Source organism: Glycine soja, chromosome 19 (genome assembly GCF_004193775.1).
Source record: "Glycine soja cultivar W05 chromosome 19, ASM419377v2, whole genome shotgun sequence".
Taxonomy (NCBI): Eukaryota; Viridiplantae; Streptophyta; class Magnoliopsida; order Fabales; family Fabaceae; genus Glycine; species Glycine soja.
The window spans coordinates 39087203-39110948 of NC_041020.1; the positions used below are offsets into that span (position 1 = coordinate 39087203).

General features: G+C 30.8%; 3 protein-coding genes across 3 annotated transcripts; 2 read left to right on the top strand and 1 right to left on the bottom strand.

Moving 5' to 3' along the window:
- Positions 1-5491: 5491 nt before the first annotated feature.
- LOC114400775 (ganglioside-induced differentiation-associated protein 2-like) lies at positions 5492-7482 on the bottom strand. Its single transcript, XM_028363409.1, has 3 exons — positions 7159-7482; positions 6502-6766; positions 5492-5943 (listed from the first exon to the last, which is right to left on the bottom strand). Exons 1-3 carry the CDS (start codon positions 7397-7399, stop codon positions 5709-5711), a joined length of 741 nt encoding a protein of 246 aa, XP_028219210.1. The 5' UTR covers positions 7400-7482; the 3' UTR covers positions 5492-5708.
- A 4444-nt stretch (positions 7483-11926) lies between these two features.
- Positions 11927-13164, top strand: LOC114399109 (protein polybromo-1-like). Its single transcript, XM_028361215.1, has 3 exons — positions 11927-12132; positions 12218-12280; positions 12495-13164. The coding sequence occupies exons 1-3, from the start codon at positions 11935-11937 to the stop codon at positions 12945-12947; spliced, it is 714 nt and encodes a 237-aa protein (XP_028217016.1). The 5' UTR covers positions 11927-11934; the 3' UTR covers positions 12948-13164.
- Positions 13165-20592: 7428 nt separating this feature from the next.
- Positions 20593-22625, top strand: LOC114400340 (lycopene beta cyclase, chloroplastic-like). The gene has a single exon (XM_028362776.1). The coding sequence runs from the start codon at positions 20929-20931 to the stop codon at positions 22450-22452; it is 1524 nt and encodes a 507-aa protein (XP_028218577.1). The 5' UTR covers positions 20593-20928; the 3' UTR covers positions 22453-22625.
- Positions 22626-23746: the final 1121 nt, after the last annotated feature.

The following is a 23746-nucleotide window of genomic DNA, read 5'->3' on the forward strand; positions in this document are numbered from 1 at the left end:
TGAGCTTATTAAATTGAGGAATACATTTGTTTACTCTCAAACAAACATAAATCTATTACTAGTTTTAAAGAGTATGTTAAAGAGTGTCACTCTAATATTTTTCTTAATATACTATACTAGTCCCTAAACAATAAATTAATAACCTTAATCTTTTTCAACATTCCTCATAAACTCTAATTTTATTAATTAAGCCCTAATTAAGCTTAAACTTGTTACAAAAGGCAAACGCAAGAAAGAAAGAAAGAAAAAAAGAACACAGCCCATCAAAACACAAACCTAGCGAATCACATAACACCAAGCTTGATAATTCGGGTTGACCGGTCCATACTTCTGAAGCATTAAGTTGGATTCTATAGTTATAGCACCCAGTATGTTACCTCGATCTAGCCCACACAACAAAGAAAGAAAGAAAGAAAAAAACTTGGACGGATTGGAATTGAGTTTGACTATTCCTATTTCTGTCTTCTACAAAACTTAGATGGGTTTGAAGGTAAATTTAGAAAAATAACAATAAAAATGATAAAAAAAAATAAAATGAATCTCATTTTCGTCAAGATTGAGAAATTTTGGAGGAAACTCGATCACCCTTTTTTTTTGTAAAACAAAAAATTAGTTTACTTATATATAATTGCAAATAAATTATATATTAGTTTGTTTAGTATATTTCTATTTAAATTATATACAAAATTAATAAATAATAAAATTTATAAAAATACAAACTTCAACAATTAAATTATATTTTTAATAAATTATGTAATTTCAAATTTACTATTTAATTATCATAATAATTTATAAATTATTTATTTATTATATTAATTAATTTATACTTTTAATAGTTATAAAATAAGAGTTAGAAAATATATTCTTATCTATAAGATACAATGAGAGATAGATTTGGAAAAGAGGATTTGCATCTCTGAACTTGACATTGACTTCAATTTGTAAAATGAAAAAATCCAAATGCAAACATAATTTTCAAGTGAGTTCTGTCCATAAAAGTTAAATTGAAATGAAAAAGAAAAAATACCATGAATTCAAATTTAATTGTTATATCTAATATTATATGACCATAGAACACGTAGATTCAGTTTTATGAGAAGTCTTAAATTCGAACCTTATATATGCGATTGCCTTAAATACTTACCCGATTCAAACGGAAACAATATCAAATATTAGACTATTAAGATCTTCCATGACATGTATTAGACATAAGAGATCAACGATATCAATGTTAAAGTTAAAGCAACACGAAAATTGTAGAAATTGGATATGAAGACATCTGCATTGTAAATGATGTTACATGGTACATGGGTACTAATCCCAATTCCCAAATCTGTTCCATCTCAATTGGCCCCTCCCCAAAACACCCTCCACCAATTAAATCCTAACATCATGTCTTAATTATTGACATATTCTGCCCACAGAAATTTAATCATATCGACAAAATAAAAAGAATTCTTCCCCATCGATGTAAGGAATATATTCTTCATAAAAATTGATTGTCCATCTAATTGGCTTTGATACGCAAATAAGTATAAAATGTTTGACAAAGTAACCCAATATATCGCGTCTATTAGGCATTTATATGTGCCTTTATTCTTCTATAACGTGCGCTACACTGCTTTTTTTGTCCTCTGGGTTAAGCAAAGGATCCAAATTATGAAATTAAGAATCAGAAAAAAGAATAAGAGGGCTCCTTTTATTTTGTTTTCTAATCTAATAGAGTGAAAATTCCGGTTTGTCTTTCAATCCAGTCTCAGCCTGTGTTCTCTGCCTTTTTTTTTTTTTCTCTATTAGGAATCCAATTATGGACTAGAAAGATGTAGTGAAAACTGACAAGTTGAAAGGAAAGCCTCCAAGGAGTTTAAATTGAAAGTGGCCTTTCAAAAGTTTATGTAAACAATCACTCCATAAAGTCAAGTAAAGTTCACAAAAGACCGTGTGAACAGTTAGCCAACCGACTTTCAAAAGATAAAGATTTTTATATCTAAAAACTGAATATCATATAAACTGAGTAAAGAATTCAAAATAAGTTTGATTACTTTTATAATGATCACTTTAAAGTTTATCTCACATATAAATTCTAATTAATTGACAATATAAAAAATTCTAGATTAATATTAAACTTTATAAAAGATTAAACCGTAGCTCCAAGAAAATATTGCTCACAATGTGCCACCAAAACCATAGGGCAAAAAATGAAACAGGGTGTTTTATGACAGTCATTTTGGTAGACACTTTAACATAATAATTTTTTTATTACTAAAAATGATAAAATAAGGATTTATTGTTCACCTAAAAAATTATTATAAAAGTTTGAATTGGAAGTTGATATATTTAATAGTAAATGTTCAATTAATTCTAAAAGATAAGAGATCTTTCCGAGAAGAATTGTCCATTAAACAAGAAAAGTGATGTAAGAAGATTTAAATCCACACTACGAAAATAAAAGTTTATGTTAAATCTTTAATCACTTGTGTCAATCTTCATTGGTCCTTAATATTAATTGACACCTAGAATTTAAAAAAAAATGAAGATATGAGTAATATAATAAATGACATGAAATGATTAAAAAAGGAAAAAATTAAAGAAATAAAAAGTATCAGATCCGTGTTTATAATATGGAGGTGTCCTTCCTTTTGCATAGTAAATCCTCTCTCCCCCATTTTATATATAGTGTCACTGCCCGAGGTATTTATACACATATATTGATGAGTATAAGATCACTATTATACAGTATCATTCAATACAGACACACATACCTTGATTCTCCAGAATGCAGAAGCCAGAGACCCAGGGAAACCAGCCTCCCCCAGGTTCCCCTATACACAACACATCTCTCTCTAACAAATATGCACAAACACAACCTACTTAATTTGAAGTTCCTATAGAACTCACTTTTCATTTTCGCATGATTTCAGGATACCCAACTGAGAATCCCCCGGCCAAAAGAAAGCTGTTTTTTGGTTTAAAGAAGAGAGGAGAGAGAGGATTCATTGAGGGATGGTAAGCTTCTAGTGAATTGCATAGTGATTATTAATACACTTGCTTTTTTTTTGGTGAATACCCACATACATGTGCTTAGCCTGCATGAAAAGCATGGAATGTAACGATATGTACTATAGTTTATGATTGTTTAACTAAGACATGAACCAACAAAAGTTACAAAACGCAAATTCAATGCTTTTTTTTTTAAAGCTAATAGATATGGACAAAAGTTTCCATATACGCCACAAACTATTCGCTAGAAGTCTAGAATACTAGACAAATGACTTGGAGTTGGATCAGATCAGCATAATCTATCAAAAAGCTTCTAAACAAATTTATTTTCTTAAACACTAATATTACTTCTTCTTTTTTTCCTGTTGCAATTGCAATTTTTATTGGTGATGCAGCCTCTTTGCTCTGTGTTGCTGCTGGCTTTGTGAAGAATGCTGCTGAACTACAATTCTAGGTAGAGCCTAGAGAGCTATATTGGCATATTAACAACGACGGTTACTGCTTCTTTCCTAGGTTGTTAGCGTTTATTTTAGTGGATTTCACCAGGCATACGTTGTATTATTACTACCTTACCTTATATATAGTCATGTTGTAATATACACTCAAGTGATCATCTATTCTCAATAAAACTAGATTCCTCGGTTTTTCTTTTCTGTTTTGTATTCTTCATCATTTTTATTTGCAATTAACAACGGGCTTAGTATCATTCAATTCTTAGACATATATATAGATGTTCTTGTTGGTATTTAAATTTTGCCATTTGTTTGAGACCTGGTCAGTAGTTTTAGATTTTATCTAGAATGATGGAATAAAAAGCTTAATTCATGCATAATAACGAAGATTAAACAAATAATGAGATGCTTTAAGTAATACCGATGGCAATAATACTAAACTTGTGGGGATCTGCGTGGGAAAGGAATTGAATAAAATTCACTGTAACTATTAAAGCTGAGTCCTACAGGTTTGGTGGCAGTAAACTCAAAGTGAATTTGATGTTCCTCAGCTTTGATTAAATTGGGGCCATGAGGATCCTGCTCCTTTGACTTGATAGAAATGGGGTTGGACTAAGGTTGTTCCCAACTTAAAGGATCAAAACAAGACTTAAATTTATCACCATAGAAAGCAAAATAAGCATGTGTCTGAGCCATTGGTAAGGGTTTTCCAGCTGGTATGGATCATATAAGAGTGCTTAGGAAATGCCTCTGTAGGTTAGGTGCTATGCAATATCTGTGTTAAAAAATGAAGAGATGGAAAATAACTTTTAGATGCAATCAATTAAGCTGTAACTTGTGGTTGATTCTAGAGTGCACTAGTTTTAGAAATCTAGATTGAGTTTCTGTAAGTTATGTTTGTGGCTTTTCATGACAAGTGCATCGGCAACCTAAGTGAATAATATACTTTGATGTCAATATAGTTTGTGTTTGATTGAGGGTTTGTGGGGATATATAATTTGCTTCACAAAATGGAAATTTTGACTAAAATATATTAATATTTAAATTATAAGAATAAATATTTACATATTCGATGAAAATTTTATAGAAAAAATATATTAAAATTTAAATCACAAAAGTAAGTTGTGTTGGGTCTCACTAAAGCTACTTAGGCCCACACAAATAATTAAATGTTATCAGGTATAGACTAACGTTTCTCATGGCTCGAGAATTTTCCTTCTATCTTTCTAGACTCACATGGATGTGATGTATAGAATCATGGATGTAATCCGCTAATAAAAGACATTGTAGATCAAGGATTACATTGCAATAAATTGCAATTTACCGATATCGTCTTTTATGGAATCAATTACCCTTTTTGACATACAAAAATACGTGTAGTTCATCATGTCCGGAAGCACAAGAGAAAGTTCTTTTGCTGATATTATTACTTGTATCCAAAACTGGATTATTCATAGCCTTATTATTACTTGTAAACCTTTTTATTTTAAAAACGTGTTAGAACTAACATTTTAAAAAATAAAAAACTAAATTTTTTTATTAAAAAAAAAAAACTGTTCAAACCATTTTTCTCATTAAAATCCTTGCCCAATTTTAAGCACTTGTCTAGTTTGACTAATTTAACACCATTTTTTACTCAATTTTTATAGTAGTCCATGGTAGTGACTAAACTGGTTGCTGAATTCTGATCCGACCGGCCAAATTGACCTGTCACTATCCGCTCTAGTTTTTGAAACAATGATATTTTGAGCCTTTTAGCTTTAGCGTCATGTTTAAAGACTCAGTTTTTCATGGAGGGAAATATAACAAGACTATTGTAATCAAGCAAAGCTAATATACCTCAAAATACATACATATTCCGGTGACAGAATACAATTCTTAAGAAGATGCATGTAGACGTAGTGTCCTGTCAAACCAGATCCAGCAATACCAGCTGCATGTTTTTTTTTTTTTTTTCAAAAGCTCTCAGGAAAGAAGGTGATAATCGTGCAGTGCACAGCACACAACTAATTAACGGGGGACCAACTCATGCAAGTATGTCAACATGAACAAGGAATGTTTGAAAACTTTAATACATCAATCTACAGAAACAAGATTCTTATGGCATAGAAAACATGTAGTCATATTCATACACAGTCAAGTTTAACTCAACAAAAAAAGAAACTCAAAGAAGAGACTATAAGAAATACAAATAAAATACTAGAGTCATTCTGGACAAAGGTTTCGAGTTCATCATGTGACAGGACAACACACATTCTAAGACACATAATTCCTTCCCGCCCATCTCTCCTCGTACTTTCCAAATGAGTAGGTAGTTGAAGGAATTCCAGTCAAGTGAAAGGGGTCAGGTTCAATGCCATAATCTGTGAGTGGTCTATTCTCCAGAATATCATCATGACTTTTAACAAAATCTGGTATCTCAATCTCTCCTTTCTTTATATCATCCCAAAGGTACTGAAGCCGGCTTACATACTTGATCTTCCAATATAATCTAAACCAACAACAAGTCAGCAAGCAAACCAAAAAACAAAAAGGGATTATATGTAAAAAGTGATACAATGGGTCAACTGTCAACCAATTTAGCACATGTTTGTATTGCGGTGATCTTGTGGCAGCACGAGGTACGATGCTACTTCACCACAGATGAAAATCATAGGTCATACTTTTGGAAACGGAGGTTGTGACTGTCCTAACGTCAATCCAAACATGCGCTTTGTTGATGAAAATCATAGCCACTGCAACATGACTATAGTCCTACTTGGATAAACTTCTAAAAGTACTTATAGATTAAGAAAATAAGGTTTCTCAAAAGTTAAAATCAAGTTATGCACTTCAATTTTGACAGGAACTCTTTCATCTAACTTCTTCAAAAGCTAAAGAGCATAAATTGATTTAAACTTATAGAAGAAGCTTTATTCATTTTACTTTTTTGTTTTGTATTTTCTCCTCTTTGAAAGAAGTTTATCCAAACATGACCTAAATGATACTCCTAAGTAGAATGCTTTTGGATGTTCATTTGTGTTAAGAATATATTGAATAGATGAGCTACCCTCCGCTCAAGAAAATGCGGCCAAGAGTAGCTATGACCAGCCGGGACCGAAAGCCAGGGTGTATGAAATACACAGTTTGAAGCCTGTCCTTGAAATCAGCAGGAAGTTCTTCATAGATCCAGCTCAAGATGGTGATGCCAGGGGAATTGTCCTCCTTCTGAACGGTGCTGTGCATGTAAACAATACAAAATGGCCCCTCTGGCAACTCACTGCAAATTTTGTGGAACACATACCTCTTCAGCCGCTCCGCACTCACAACGGTTGCTGCACACCATTTGAAAGCACTTCAGCACCAAAATCAATTGATTCAAATTTCAAAACAGCTCCTCAGAGAAATAAAGCACGGATTTTTATCACCATAACTTTAATTATTCACTTTCATTTTATTTTTCTTTTTCTTGTTTGAGACCTAGCTAGAGTTTTGTTCTGTTTTTTTTTTTTTTCCAGGCAGAGAGGCACACTAAGAAGGTGAAATGATAGGATTGTTGCATAACAGACTAAGAATTAGTGATTCAGCATAAATTGAAGTGTGAAAAACCTAATATTTTGCAGAAAAATGGCGAAAACTAAATTGAATAGCATCCAAAAGTGTGTATGAGAAGCAAACTCGATAACACACGAAATTACGAGTATTGGTTGAGTTGAGGAAGGAGTACCGGGAAAGTACTTGCCGACGATGCGGAGAATGCGATTGGAGTTTTTGTCGGAGCCTTGGAGGCGGAGGAATTGCAACTGATCGAGATCGGAGAAGTCCTCGTCGGGGGAGAGGTACTGGGAACAGTCGTGCCAATTCTCTTCTTCTTGTTGCTGTTGGTCGTGTTCGAGGAAGGGTCGTGCATCGACGCCGAGGTCCGACGCCAGCACCACCACCGAGAAATCCTCCGATGACCCTCCCATCGCCGCCCCCTAACGTGTGCGTTTTGCTACGATACGGATTCGGTCTCTACTCTTCAATAACACAGTCCTACCTGATAAACCACGTGAAATAAAAATATTTTTTTATATAGATAATCAAATTCTTTAGTGAAAGTGTGAGACACAATAAATTCATCTTGAAAGATAATAAATTTAAATTTATTATTTGAATGAATAAAATGTCCAACAAATTAATCTTGTACATAATTTAATAATAAATTAATTTATGAATTTTATATCTTAATATCAAATTGATTCTTAAAAAATATAACTTATTATTAAAATTAACTCTTGAACATTACAAATGATAACATTGTCTCACAAATTTAACTACAGAATTACTTTTTTATATTTTTTTTACATTTAGGGATTGAATTTATATTTTTTATCTACCAATTTGTTGTCGTATTACATTTTCAGGGATGAATTTGATTATTTATTCTTATATTTTATAAAATAATAAATCATTGTTTTAAAAGCATATTATTATTCAAGAATTAGATAATATAAAATCACTCTTGACTGTCTTAATTCTATTTTTTTAGTCGCAATAATAAGGGTCTTTAGTTCCTCGTTAGGACTCCAACTATCTCTATAAGCTTCGACTATTTGGATCGGCTAAAAAACTAATCCTCTCAAACTTATTACAATGGACTACAAAACTAACCCACTCAAACTTATTCACACTTTAAGACTATAGCTAGATTTGAGTACAAACCTACATACATGTTGTTGTGAAAATTGTTGGGTTTATTAACTTTATAACATTTCTTATAAGCCTAGTGTTAGCTTCGGGTAGATCCAAACCTATGTGTATATTGTTGTAGAAAATGTTAAGTTTTTCAACTTTTCTACACTGGTTATACATATAAGCAATGTAAAAAACTTGAAAAGCCTAATACTTTTTATAACAATATATATGTAGGTTCAGATGTATCTAAATCTAACTCTGGACCAAAAAATAACATTTTTAAATTTTACAAGTACGAAAAATAGAATTTTTTATAATGATGATTTTGAATTTTTTTATATTTAAAAGGACGAAAAATATATTTTAATATTTTTTAATCAAAATTATCAACATACATGACACTGTCAAATGTTTAAAAGTCATTAGTATGTGTAGTTTAAAATTTTAAGAAATTTTAAATTTTAAGAATTTCAAATACTTCAATTCAAATTTTTTTATTTTCAAAATTTTGTGTTTGGATAAAAAAATTAAAGTTAGGAATTTTCAACATTTTAAGGATTTCGGAAACTTTCATGTAGAAGAGATGATGAAAGTTATTAAGGGAATACGCAAAGGTTTTAGAAGGTTCTTTTATAAAAAAAGAATTTCAATTTCTCACCTTTTTGAAGGAAATTGAAATTCCACATTTTTAGTTGTTTAAAATTCTGTTTTAAAATTTCAAAAATTTAAATTCTTCAAAAAAAAATATCCAAAGAATGAATTCTAGATTACAGAAATTCAAATTCTCAGATAAATTACTTTCCTCCGTTAAACTTCTCTATCCAAACATATTCTAAGAGTGTGTTTGGATGAAGAAATTTAAAATTTTGAAAAATTTTAAATTTTAAGAATTTTAAATACTTCAATTGAAATTCTTTTATTTTCAAAATTTTGTGTTTGGATAAAAAAAATTAAAATTATGAGAATGAAAAGAATGAATGAAAAAAAAGAGAAAATATGTTTGGTGTGCTAGTTATACGTGTTTAAGAGCTCAGTTTCTTAAATAAGAGTGCAATAAGAGAATTTCAATTTCTCATCTTTTAGAAGAAAATTGAAATTTCAAATTTTTAATTGTTTAAAATTCTGTTTTAAAATTTTTAATTCTTCATAAAAAGCATCTGAACAATGAATTCTAAATGACAGAAATTCAAATTATTTAATAAATTACTTTCCTCAATTAAAATTTTATATCCAAACGCACTCTAAAAGAAATTGCTGAGAGCAAAACAATCAAATTGTTAATTTAACAATCCCATTCTTTTTATAAGCAGGGAGATTTCTAGAATAGGTTAAATTGAATGGTATTTGTTTTTGCATGATGCATGTAGGCTTTATGTTTTCTCGTTAATTACACTTTCAAGCAAATTTGTTTTTACCGTGTTTGATGCTCTCTTGGACTTTTGTTGTTCTCTTGTATGATATCGAGATATTTTTTCTTTTTCGCAAATTTGGCTTGTCTCTATGAGCAGTTTAGCGGTTTCGTTGATTTTTCTTTTTCCTTTTTTATTTCTCCTTGACAATTGAACCTTTGATTGAATTGATTATAAGGAATTCATAATGATAAAATGGAACGTAATGGCATGATTTTTTTTTTTTGAGTACGGATGTAACTGATCTAAATTGGGTTTAGTTTTATCTATTTTTTTAACTTAATTTAATTAAATTTAATTAAATTGGATTAAATTGAGTTTAATTTTTTTATTTTGTCAATTCAATTTAATTAGATTGGATTAACTATCAGGTTATTAAAAAACTTTCACATCTTTAAATCTTGGTAAAACTTTGAAAAAAAATCTTTAAGCTCAAAAATAATAGTAAAAACATTTTTTAATATAATAGTAAGGATATTTTAAAAAATAGTTTTCATAAAATGTTTTACTGTTCATATGATAAAATAAAAAAAAACCCATAAATATATGTCTGTAGTATCATTAATAAAATAATGCATTATCTTAAAATAAACTCCAAAATAATGTATTATTTTAAAATAAATAATATATTATTTAAGTATGAGTTTTACTTAATTTAATGTTTTTATATTAGTAATTTAATTATCTACGAGTTGGATTAAGTGTTGGTCGAGTCCAAAACTCAAAATTCGTCACCCAATTTAATTTTAATTGATTTTACTAAACTAAAATTAATCCAATCAATTCAGTCACCCAAATCAACTAACAAAAATTTAAGACTCTTGCTATTTACATTGCCATTTTTTTAAAGTACACCCATATCCCCTTTTTCTACCTCTCAATTATCCATTATATTTTTTTTCTTAAAGAAGTACATCCCTTTTGCTTTCAAAAATGTATCTTTGGAACTATAATTCATAGTTTCGAAGATATACTTCTGGAATAGGTATATATTTTTAATAAAATATCATTTAAGAATTAAAATGGTTGACAATAAATAAAAAAATGATAAACACTTATCTTATGCTCATGTTTGTTAGTCTTATTTTCATCCTATCATTCGTGTTCTTTAAATCTTATCTAAAATTTGTTTTCATCTTTTCTTTATTATTCTTAAACCCTAATTTTAAATTATATTCACCATATATTCATTATATAATACTGTGTTTTCATTATTATTTTACAATATTTTGCATTTTTTTCTTCATGTGACAATGTGTTTAAAGGTATGTGCATGTGACACTAAATGGTTGACGTAGGCTTAGATTAGAAAATGAATGAACACACTTAAAGGAAATAAACCATTGTCAAAAGCTTTATTTTGTAATTAAGGTGTATAATATATGAAGTTAATGATGAATGTACCTTGAAACGTGTCACATAAAGAAAAATACAAAATATTATATAATAATGATAAAAATGCAGTATTATATAAGAAATATATCTGAAGATAGTTTAAAATTAGGATTTAAAGAGTAATAAATATAAGATGAAAATATTTAAGATATGATTTAAATAACACTAATGGTACAATGATAAATAATATGCATCTTATTTAAATGAATGGAGCAAGTTTGGGTTATTTTCATTGGTTTTTTTTTTTTCTTTCTTTTTAGATAACCCAGTGGAAGCTAACACCATTTAGGATAAGGGGTTAAAGTAATGCTCTAGAATGAAGGAATATTAAGTGTAATAAGTACAAATCTCAAGGAGAATTTATATAATTTACTCTAAATTTTAAGTTCTCATAAATCACATTTACATAATCTTACATATTAAGTATTAATTAATAATTTATTGTATATAACATTATTTAAAATTGTAGCAAATAATTATTATTTGGTTGTAAATCTATAAATTTATAAAGTATATAAAATTTCATATATAAATAGTATCATCACATTTATTATTTCGTTCAATTATATATTTCAAATTGTATTGATTCTTACCATTGACATTTGATATGTTAAAAATGATTTATTTTTAAATTTGTATTAACCCTTACTGTTGACATTTAATATAGTATCTAAATTTAATTATTTTTCTAAAATTAAATTCTCATGTTTTGTACCGTTCACAGTAAATTCTCATGTTTTGCACTAGTTCATAGTTTTGTTTTTAAAATAACCTTAAACTGCATCTTATTTATAGTAAAAATTAAATGCATATATAAATCAATTTATTCTTTTAAAGAAAATAATCTTAGGTAAAGTTAGTATTTTACCCGTGGGTTGGGTAAGATGAGTGACATGGGTTTTATATACATTGTGTACGTGTATATATGTGACTCGCCTTGACTAGTGAGGGAGTGAGTTTTAAGTTACATTGTGTTGCAATAGAGGAGTTGAGGTAGTGATTGTAACAAAAAACAATTAGAAATGGAGAATCATCGACGTCGTACTCAAGTGACAACAAGCGACGATGAAGACGAACAAGAAAAAGAAGAGGTATTGAAACTGCCTCGTCCTGTGGAGGACGCTAAGCCTATTGGCGAGCCTCTTAAGTATTCTAGAAAAGGGAAAAGCAAGAAGTGGCACTATGACTCCTTTGAATTCAATGGCATCCAATATACTATTGTAAATTCCTTTTTCTCATTAATTCTTCACAATTTAGGGATTTTAAGATTGCAAACTCGTTCCAATTTTAATTTTGTTTCTGAAGGGGGATCATGTTCTTTTCAAACCCGAGGAAAAGGGCCAAAAGCCATATGCTGGAATTATTAAGGTACTCTCACTTATATCCCCTTTTCAATTCATATTGATTGTGATTTTAGATTAAAAAAAAGAGTTTAATCAATTCGATTGATTCTTGCCGAATAGATAATTACTATTCCCTTTATCAATACTTGTTTGTGCTATATTGATCTTATGAATGGTTTTTTTTCCCTTTTAAGGGAGTTGGTTATTATTATTATTATTTTACGTTTTCTTGTTGTCAGGACATTACACAGGGAAATAATGGCAATGTGGTAGTGACGGGACAATGGTTTTATCGTCCCGAAGAAGCTGAGAAAAAAGGTGGTGGAAATTGGAAATCGTGTGATTCAAGGGAGTTGTTTTATAGTTTTCACTGTGATGATGTTCATGCTGAGGCTGTTATGCATAAGTGTGTGGTGCATTTTGTTCCCCAAAACAAGCAACTTCCAAAACGTAAGGATCATCCAGGATTTATTGTACAAAAGGTGTATGACAATGTAGAAAAAAAACTTTGGAGGTTGGGTGATAAGGACTATGAGGATATTAAGCAGCAAGAGATTGATGTGCTTGTTGAGAAGACTCTTCAACGTATTGGTGAACTAATCGACATTGAGCCTGATGAAGCCCTTGATGATGGGGAAGACCAAATGAAAAATAAAAAAAAGCTCAAGGAGAAAAAGTGTTTCACCTCTTAATGTTTTAAAGGACCAAATGTTTCAAAAATGATCTACAAGGTTGTTGAAGATCCTCCACCAACTCCTTCATCCACTTTTGCACCTTCACCTTCACCAACTTATGTGTGATTCATTACTTGTTTGTTCTACATAACCAAACCAAAATCAACAAGTTGTCCCTATGATGTCATCCACCTTAACCACCTCCTCAATCTTGAACAACTTATTTGTTTTTGTCTATCTTTTAGTTCTTTTAGTTTTTGCCTATTTTTCAGTTTATTTTCTTGCTTTTGACAATTATGACATAATATGGATTGCTTATATTTCTCTAAATTACTCTGATGCATGATATCTTGATACATATACATGCTCTGTCAACATGTTGTTTAGATATATGCTATGATCTCTATTGTTCATTTATGCAAGGACAAATGAATTGGAGGGCGAGCAGAGGCCTTAGCCCCCCTCCCTCAACATCTTATGTATACATACATACCATGCGTATGTGTGGGGAGTAGATAGTCAAATAGTCTCAGTGGGAATTCCTTTTGTCTTCTATAGGTCTATTATGGGGCTGCATCCACACTAGTATTGGCAGCATATATGTTTACAACTTTTATATAGGTTTGGTGGAAATCATTTGACTTACATGATTTAGCAACTATAGATGATTTTTGTAAGTTCGTAAGAGAGGGTACCACTTGTACCCTTCATCTAAATCCTCAATGAAATTATTTTTTTGCTAATACAAAAATATGCTTTATTTTAAATTTTGAGAAAAAGGACTAGGGTAAAACAACTATCATTCAATCATAAACTATAACTTATGATAAGTTTTGTTGGTTTTTAAAAAAACTATCTTAAAAATCGTACCAATTGGGATTTGTGATTGAATGACAACATAAATTTTTTTACAATGTCACCATTAAATTCTTAATTTTTTGTGTTGAAAGTAATTGATTTATTGCTTGATCACATAGTAAACTTTGCAACTATTATGTGCTCTTGAATCCCATAGATAACTTTGTTATGGAATATGAATAGAGAAATGGTTGAGCCCGCCCACGATACTGGTTGACTGATCAATTGATGAAATTTCTTTTTACATTTTTTTTCATTTTTAACATTTTAAATAAAACTTAATTTTAATTTTGTGTAAAATAGAAAAATTATTTGTGGAATCTATTATTTATTAATTAATTAATTATTAAAATCTATACATTTAAATAATTTGAAAAGAAGAAAAAAAATTCAAGCCCCCTTCCTCGAGAGATCTGAATCTGTCCATGGACTTAGGGATAGTTATTAATATGATATATATTTTTCTATTTTTTATTCTAATGTGGTAGGTTATTTGATTTTCACTGTACAACAAATTTAGTTTTTATTGAAAATAGGACCTTTATTCGGCTTTTAAAATTCCTACCAAAAGGACATTTTTTAAATTTATTTAAAAGTTTTTATTATAGTGAAACTTTGATTTGATCAACAAAATTATTATTAAATAAGCTAAGGCAGCAAAGAAAATGAGTTGAATTATATTAGACTTTGTAAGATTCCAAATTAATTTATTTTAAAATTTAATACCTAAGTTTGGTCAATTCACCTAATTCAATTTTTTTAGAAGTGTAACTTAATTTAAAATTGTAGTAATTTTTAAGGGTTAAAATATGTTTTTCGTCCCTTTAAAATTATCAAAGTTTAGATTTAGACATTTCGAAATTTTTTATCTATTTTTCGAACTTATAAAATGATGATGAACTTCTTTTTGGAGCAAAGCAAGATTCGATTAGATTTGTGGTGTTTTTTTTCTTAACGATTAAAAAGTGTTAGAAATTGAACCCACACAATCTAACCACTAAACCTTGGACCCAAAATTCTATTAAAATGCAAAAGCAATTCTTCAACATCATAACAAATTCAATCAAAACAATGTCATGATTCTCATCGATGATTCTCTAGCTTTAGCGGCCACAACTTATACTTCAACACCAAAATCATTGTTAGCAGCCTCGTTGCCGCCTGCAAACTCTTTTACTTTCACCCCATGATGTTAATGGTGCCACCTGATGCAGCAAAGGGTTCTATTGGGTCCGCACCCATGCTTCAAAGAAAAGGGAAAATTCATGATCCACGCCCTCACCCATTCAAGAACCAGATTCATGTGGAGAAAATGATTCTTGGGTCAATGCTCCCACCCATCGACGTTTTCTTCATTGCCACCCCCACACCCTGTGGTTTAATTGGAATCTTCGTCAGGAAAAGGACTATTCCTGCCATAGATGTAGTAGTGGGTGAACAATCAAGGTGACGACAATGTGGTTGTACTATCTAAGGAAAGAGATGGATGAAAGACATGCTGACAGTTGAGTTTTGTTGTTGTTGGCAGCTTCTATTTACTTGATTTGGATGCCAGATTGGACGAAGGAGATGGACATCGAGGCTGCGATGCTTTGGTGCTTGCTAAAGCACTCTAGGTACATGAATACACCACACGAGATGGAGGCCCACGCCTTGGAGATCGAATTTGGACTATGTTTTTTTTTTATATTGTTCATAGTTTAATAAAAGTGTGTTTAATTGCATTTGTGGCAGTTTTTCTACATTTGTGATGGTTTTTAATCCTTATAAATCGTGTTTTATAATTTAAATTAAAATTTATGGGTTTGGATACAACTGAATCTTGCTCTTGTCCAAAAAGTGACAATTTAAATTTTTAAGGACAAAAAATAGATGAAAAATTTTGTAGGGACTAAATCCAAACTTTGGGAATTTTACATGAACAAACAACATATTTTAGCCTTTTTTAAAATAAACTTACAAATTCACTTGAGGTTAAATATTCATTTTTGTCCCTGTGTGAGGCAGTGACAAATTAGTCTCTGAAAGATAAAAAAAATTCAAAAATTAATCTTCAAATATGCAAAAAATGTGATAGATTGGTCCTTTGGTTGAATTTATAAGACCACTTTGTCCTTAAATTATAATATTCAAGAACCAATTTGACAATAAATTATATTTTTTGAAGATTAATTTAACTTTAAGTTGTAAATTTTATAGATCAATTTGTCATAAAATTGTCTGCAAGACTAATTTGGTGCACTTTTTGCACATTGGGGATTAAATTTGAATTTTCCATCTTTCATGAATCAATTTATCGCCGTCTCACACTTTTAGGAACCAAAATGGGTATTTACCCTATAATTAATTTGCTTTTTTAATGTAACATCATTTTGAATATACGCTTAGTTTATTGTCTCTCACAAAATTTAGAACTATTAGCTTATTTAAATCTAATTTACTAAGTTAAAGATATAAATAGATATTAGATTTGTTTTTATGAGAAATATGTTTTTACAATAAATTAAGTAATCATGATTTTGTTGTTGTCTGAGTTTTAGCAGACAACGAAATCATGATTCTGTTATGTGTCGAAACCCAATCAATAATGAAATCATGATTATGTTGTGTGTTGAAACCCAAACAACAATGAAACCATGATTCAATTGTGGATTTTTGTTGTTGTTGAAATTGATTTTTTTGCCATGTTTCTGAATTTTCCTTGCAAAATTTTATTTATTTTTTGCTGAAATTTGTAGGGTATACATGGATTGGAATTCCATTATTTTTGAAGAAGTTACAGTGCCACATGCTTAGGAAAACATGATTGATGAGAACCAAAATGATTTTTACCATCCTAATCAAGCAGATGTAAAACATACAGGTGATAATGGTTTGGAAAATTAGGATGATGATCCTAACAATGGTTTGGACATTGACCCTCCCAATCTAATTATCCTGACTTTTCTGATCATTTCATGACTAATGAGGTATGTTGATTAGTTGATGATTGATTTTATATTTGTTTGTTTTTATGAGGTATGTTTTGTTAGTGAATGAAAGAATTTTGTTTTTAGGTTTTTGCGGTGCGAGATAATTTGCTGACTTGGGTTCAAGATATGGGATGGAGTCTTGGATTTGTTATTGTCATTCATGAGTCAAAAATGGAAGGAAAATATGCTATATTAGGTTGTGAAAATGGAGGAAAGTTCAAGTAATACGGAGATAAGTTAGTTTGCAAAAGCACTAGAACCAGAAAATGTGGGTGTTCGTTTAAATTGAAAGCGAAGTTTTTCAAAGGTAGGTTGAAAACTTTATGTAGTTTGTGGTTTTTATAACCACAAAGTCACTGAAGCATTGTTGGGTCATGTGTATGTTGGTTATTCAAGCAGTGAAGAAAAAACTCTACTTTGCCAATTGCAGCTTGACTAGGTTAAGGTAAGGAATCATGGGCTTTAGTTTGTCAAAAACTTGATTCGAGAACTTCAAACATGACATTCTCTATATGTTGAGTTGTTTGACACACAGGACTGACTGATTAAATTATTAGATTCTTTGTATGTCTAGCTTAGCCTAACAACATCCATTGACAAGTGGATGACCATTTTTTACATGAGTTATGTTATTGCTAGTCAGTATAATATTGTATTAGTTTCCTTATCTATGTTGCGAAGTTGAACATTCTTTTTGAGAAGTTTGGCATCATATGTGGCACATCAACGCCTTATTGCAATTAAATTTGTTAATGAAAATCACTTTGTGCAAGCATACATAATCTACTTAAGAGACTTTTTAGTATCGTAAACATTAATTGATTTATTCACTAACTCAACTATACCATTTTTTGTGATAATATAATTGTATTTAAAGGATATGTGTCTCCTACCTTTTATTGCACTACAATGGAGTACACATTGTTCACGTGAAACTCGTTCATAGAAGAAATTGTATATGCAATGCATACAAGAATTCAACTTATTGATGCTTCATCCAATTATATGATCTCAGTATGTACTAAACATCACTAAGGATTAGTTTTAGTTAACTTATCTTATATTAAATATTATTATGTGTATTCATTTGACACTTGACATAACTCTAGCTAATGTTTTTAGTCGTTTAATGTTGACTGCAAAGTTTTTTAATTGTTAGTCATGCATATTGTGTTGTAATTCAGGTTGATAAAAATTTTGGGATGATTGTCAAATTCCCACAACAAAAACACATTTCCGTTATATAACTACACAATGAAAATATGGTCCGTTGAACAAATGGGGGGGGGGGACAAATTCAAACAATGAAAATATGTTTTCGTTGTGTAACTACACAATGAAAATGTGTTTTTGTTGTACAACTAGTTAGCAAAAAATTAATCAATGGAAACATGATTATGTTTCATAAGTATCCAAGTCTAAAACAGAATCGTGTTTTCATTGCTTGTATGGGATGAAAAAAATGACAATAAAAACACAATTCTATTTGTACAACATAATCGTATTGTCATTATTATTTATTTTTTCATCCCTCATATAAAAAATGAAAATACAGTTATCTTGTATTTCTATTCAAGAAATAATTTCAGGATATAACAAAAAAGAACCCACATGGATTATATCAATAGCAACTCCCTTTACACTTTGATGCCCTTTAAATTGGGTAATGGCCGATGGCAGAAAGGTTACCCTTATATGCTTCTACTATGATATTTCATTTTGTATGATTCGATGAAGATTTTCTTTTTAATTAGAATTATCGATATCAAAATATTATAGGCCCTTGAACATTAGAGTCAGTTCCTCTCTGACATAATAACAGATTGAGATTTTTCGCACAAATATTATTAATTAGTATTTTATGCTCTGTATTATAATGAATAAATAAATATTTTTATAACTAAAATTTATAATAAATAAATATGTTTAAATATATAAATTATATTATAATTAAAAATCATAATAAATATTTTTAATATATAAATTATACTGTATTTTAGATTTTAAAAATATTTTCATTTCATTTATATGATAAACCAAACATTTAAAACAAGCATTCTTAGCTCCTTATTAGTGGGAAACCGAAAATTTTCTGAAGATTATAAATTATAAAAAAAAAATGTTTCAAAATAGTGCGCAATATATAGGTAAAACCATTTTCTGGCTATTTCAAAACCCCCAAAATTTATAATAACATATCCAAATTCAAAATTAATTCACGTTCGTGAGAGAGGTAAAGACAACACAATGACAGACAACCTCCCACAGCCGTCGAAGGTGGCGACCTTCCTCAAATTGAAAATCATCGTCGACGGCGTTCAAGACTTCACAAGAAACTTGCAAATTCAAAGAAACAAAGACGACACAACTCAAAACACAAAACCCACGTATAGGAGAATTGAATTTTGCGGAAAGTCTCGATCTTTGGTTGGCGTTTTTCCACAACTTGTCTCAGATTTGTGGACTATTGGCAGGGATTCGAGCATTTGACACAATCCAAATTCTATTTTATCTAGAGAGGTTTCTAGTATCGAGCATTGATATTAAGGAGCATGACCTGGTTATGCCCGTAATTCTAGTGTGTTTGGATCGGTGTCCAACTTCTAAAAACGTGATAATCTGAAATTACAGAGGATAGCTTCTCCTTTAGCATGCGAATTAGACGTGAATCTTGTGGGACAAGACGTGAAATTAGACATGTTCATGGCACAACGTCAATCAATATTACTCAAAACTGTTTGTCATCCTCTTTCCTCCAGCGCGTGTCTAAACTTTTTCCAAATTCAGTTTTTAGTTTTTAAAATTTTATTTGATTGGTTAAGTTTTTTAACTTTATCTCATCACGGTCTCCTAAAATTTTGTTTGATTGACTAAAGTTTTTAAATCTTTAGAAATTTTAATTTTTAGTATTTGAACAAATTGTTTTTATTTATTTAATGAGATTTTAATGACTAAAAATTGAATTTTTTAAAAGTTGAAGGATTAAAAAATTTAATAAAAAAAATCAAGAAACCTTGAATAAGTCAAATAAAAATTTAAGGACAAAAACTTAATTAACCTTTTATATATATATATATAATCTCTTTTTGTGTCACTATTTTAACAGATTTTCTGTCCCTCTTTTTAATTTCTTGTTAGGACTTAGACGCTTTTACACGTGAGAGAGAAGCTTTTGCATTCTTACTCATAATAAAGCATAAGTACATGGTCTTGATTTTATTATCAGAAAATTCACGTCTATGTAAGAGGAAAATGTTAAGAGGGATTCTTAATTGCGGATGCGATGAAATGTGAATTAAACCCGTTTGTTATCTTCAAAACAATACTTATAATGGGGAAGAGAAATTATTTGCTAAATGAGTCTGAATACAAACCAAAATCGCTAGATTCCACTGAGTGTGGAAATGTTTTTGCACGGGTAGAAATTCATAAAAAAATTAATAATAATAAAATTAACATCACATCAATATCTAATGATAATATTTAATCACAATGACTAAAAATATTAACGGATGAAAACATTAAAATTAAGATCAATCATTTTTTTTTAGATTAAAAATAAAAATTTGGAAAAATTCCACATATATATTTGACCCTTTATTTTTTACATAAACTTTGACTAATCTCATCTAATTTCAGTTATTGTCATACAATTATAACTCCTCACTCATGAGATAAAAATCATCATAAAATCAAGAGAAAAAAAAGGTAGAGTCTTCAGAAAAGTGCAAACTGTATAATGACGACATTGATGGTTGAACCAATTGGCATTTGGCATCTGTAGCTGTAGGGTATGGACCGTATGGTGGCCACTGGATAATCCAAGTCCAGCATACAAACCACCAATTTCCCAATTTCCATTTTCATTTCCATTATAAGAAAAAAGGACCCACTTGGAATTGTCGCTGACGAGGAGTGTCTTGTGGCCACACGAGCTTTACCATTACTAGAGCGGCAAAACCATTGTCCTTAGCTTCTGCATGTGAATTCTTGCAATGCTTTTCCTTTTCTCCACGGTAAGCATGAATAACAATTGCTGGTTCTTGTAATTATTATTGCAATTCCATTTTTTGTGAATTCACTGTGCAAAGTTGTATGTTAATTAGTGTGACCCAGATGGTGTTTTGAGTATTTGTTTGGAGATTCATTGAGTACTTTGAGAGATTTGTATGATACCTATGGATACTTTGCTCAAAACACCTAACAAGCTTGAGTTTTTGCACCCCCTTCACGGTTACTCTGAAAAATTTAGCAATTCATGTTCCTCTAGGGTACAAAATCAGGATTTTAGGTTTGGTTCCAAGAAACCAATTGTGAGGTGGGGTAAATGTGGTAATTTGAGGGCTAGTAGCAGTGCCCTTTTGGAGCTTGTTCCTGAATTCAAGAAGGAGAATCTGGATTTTGAACTTCCTTTGTATGATTCTTCAAAGGGTGCTGTAGTGGACCTTGCTGTTGTGGGAGGAGGTCCTGCAGGGCTTGCTGTTGCACAGCAGGTTTCTGAGGCAGGGCTTTCAGTTTGTGCCATTGATCCAAACCCCAGGCTGATTTGGCCCAATAATTATGGGGTTTGGGTGGATGAGTTTGAGGCCATGGATTTGCTTGATTGCCTTGACACTACTTGGTCCGGCGCGGTCGTCTTCATTGACGACAAAACAAAGAAGGATCTAGACAGGCCTTATGGTAGGGTCAACAGGAAGCTGCTGAAGTCCAAGATGCTGCAGAAATGCATATCAAATGGCGTCAAGTTTCACCAAGCAAAAGTTATCAAGGTTATTCACGAGGAGACCAAATCTTTGCTGATTTGTAATGATGGTGTCACTATTCAGGCCACTGTGGTTCTTGATGCAACTGGCTTTTCAAGATGCCTTGTTCAGTATGATAAACTGTATAATCCGGGGTACCAGGTTGCTTATGGGATTTTGGCCGAGGTTGATGAACACCCGTTTGATGTAGATAAAATGCTTTTCATGGATTGGAGAGATTCTCATCTGAACAATGACATGGAGCTGAAGCAGAGAAATTGTAGGATACCCACCTTTTTGTATGCCATGCCCTTTTCATCCACCAAGATATTTCTTGAAGAAACTTCTCTTGTGGCACGCCCTGGGTTACGAATGGATGATATACAAGAAAGAATGGTTGCAAGGTTGAAACACTTGGGTATTAGAGTGAAAAGCATCGAAGAAGATGAGCAGTGTGTCATTCCCATGGGTGGCCCCCTCCCAGTACTTCCCCAAAGAGTTGTAGGCATTGGCGGTACCGCAGGAATGGTGCATCCTTCGACAGGGTATATGGTAGCAAGGACCCTGGCTGCAGCTCCTATTGTTGCTAATTCTATTGTTCAGTGCCTTGGTTCTGATAGAGGTTTTTCAGGAGGCGAAACATCTGCACAAGTGTGGAAAGATTTGTGGCCTATCCAAAGGAGGCGACAAAGGGAGTTCTTCTGTTTTGGTATGGACATCTTACTCAAGCTGGACTTACCAGGTACAAGGAGATTTTTTGATGCATTTTTTGATCTGGAACCTCATTACTGGCATGGATTCTTATCATCAAGACTGTTTCTTCCCGAGCTCATATTTTTTGGACTCTCTCTATTTTCTTATGCTTCTAATACATCTAGGATAGAGATTATGGCAAAGGGAACTCTTCCTTTGGTAAACATGATCAACAACTTGGTAAAAGATACAGAATAAGACGACTTCCTTCTATTCTGTTGTGTATGCTACATATGGTTTGTGCTTCAACATGTAGTTTCCTACTCATCTTATAGATTTCTGATAATGTATAATTGTGTATATTTATTTACTCTTTGCTCACCGTAATTCACTTTGGAGAAAAAGTTCCCAAACTTACTCTATTTTAAGCCTATCGTTGTTTGCATTTGCAATGGATAAGAGGAAAAAAACTGGCGGGTCATTGTTGGTTAATGCTTATCTTGTTAAGGAATTTCACTCTTCTGCATTTATAGAATGCTTGGGCGAAATATACTATTCACTGGATGATAAGGTTTCTTGATTTCTTCACTTCAGCATGACCAAGTATTGATTCATTTCTAAATAAACTATAACTGTGATCAAATGTGATTACTGTTATTCATTTTGATGAACCTATATGATCCATGTTTTCAAATGTTGATCCTGCTAATTCATGGCCTTTCTCTCAAATTAGCCTATTCTGCTTGACTACTGAGTATAATGTTGCGTGGAAATAGTTTTTTTTTTTTAATTTTTATCGGTAAATGTTAATTGTGGTTAGCTTTTTGTCAGCAAGAGAGATTGAACTCCTGACCTTCTCCCTCTTTTCTTTTTTCTTAATCATCCAATTAATTTTATATCTCCATTGCGAAAGAAATAGTGGTATACACCTCACTCTAGAAATTTAAGCTTCCACATCAGGATGTGGACACCATTTTTGACCTTTGTAGCTAATGGGTGGAACAATGGTCTTCAATCTTGTCTGTTTTCCAAGAAACTATCATTCTTTATTAGCAATTACAATCTGAGCAGCAGATTTTGTTAGTGAACTCAACTAGCAACATGTTAGCAGTGAATCATACAATTCTTAACTATATTATGTGCTTCAGCTATTCTAATTCTAGTCCTGCGCATGTGGTCAGTAATATGATCACAAAAAGCAAATTTCATTCTAGTGTTAGTTTGAGAAAAATTATCTTTTATGAATAACTTTACTAAAGTCGAGTTTAACATGTTTTTAAGCTATTTTATAACTTATTTTGATTAGTTTATAAAGTTGTTTGGCCAAAATAAAAGTGTTTAATAAATGAATTTAGTTTATTACCTTATAAAAAAAAATTATACCATTTGAAATAATATTTGACCTTATAACTTATAGGTTTTTTACCCTCAATTTAATAAAGATCTTTACTTACTCTATTAATAAAAATTGTCCTATATAATGCATTATTTTTAATTATTACACTATTTAAACTATTTATTTTATTTTGTTATAAATTATTTAATCTTTAAT

What these genes read in the sequence shown, in the direction of transcription:
- LOC114399109 (XM_028361215.1), top strand. Translation starts at nt 11,935, where the DNA reads ATGGAGAATCATCGACGTCGTACTCAAGTGACAACAAGCGACGATGAA. An exon ending in ATGGCATCCAATATACTATT is followed by an intron (nt 12,133 to 12,217) that starts GTAAATTCCTTT and finishes TTGTTTCTGAAG; the next exon opens with GGGGATCATGTTCTTTTCAA. An exon ending in CATATGCTGGAATTATTAAG is followed by an intron (nt 12,281 to 12,494) that starts GTACTCTCACTT and finishes TCTTGTTGTCAG; the next exon opens with GACATTACACAGGGAAATAA.
- LOC114400340 (XM_028362776.1), top strand. Translation starts at nt 20,929, where the DNA reads ATGATACCTATGGATACTTTGCTCAAAACACCTAACAAGCTTGAGTTT.
- LOC114400775 (XM_028363409.1), bottom strand. Translation starts at nt 7,399, where the DNA reads ATGGGAGGGTCATCGGAGGATTTCTCGGTGGTGGTGCTGGCGTCGGAC. An exon ending in CGTCGGCAAGTACTTTCCCG is followed by an intron (nt 6,767 to 7,158) that starts GTACTCCTTCCT and finishes AATGGTGTGCAG; the next exon opens with CAACCGTTGTGAGTGCGGAG. An exon ending in CGCATTTTCTTGAGCGGAGG is followed by an intron (nt 5,944 to 6,501) that starts GTAGCTCATCTA and finishes TTGTTGGTTTAG; the next exon opens with ATTATATTGGAAGATCAAGT.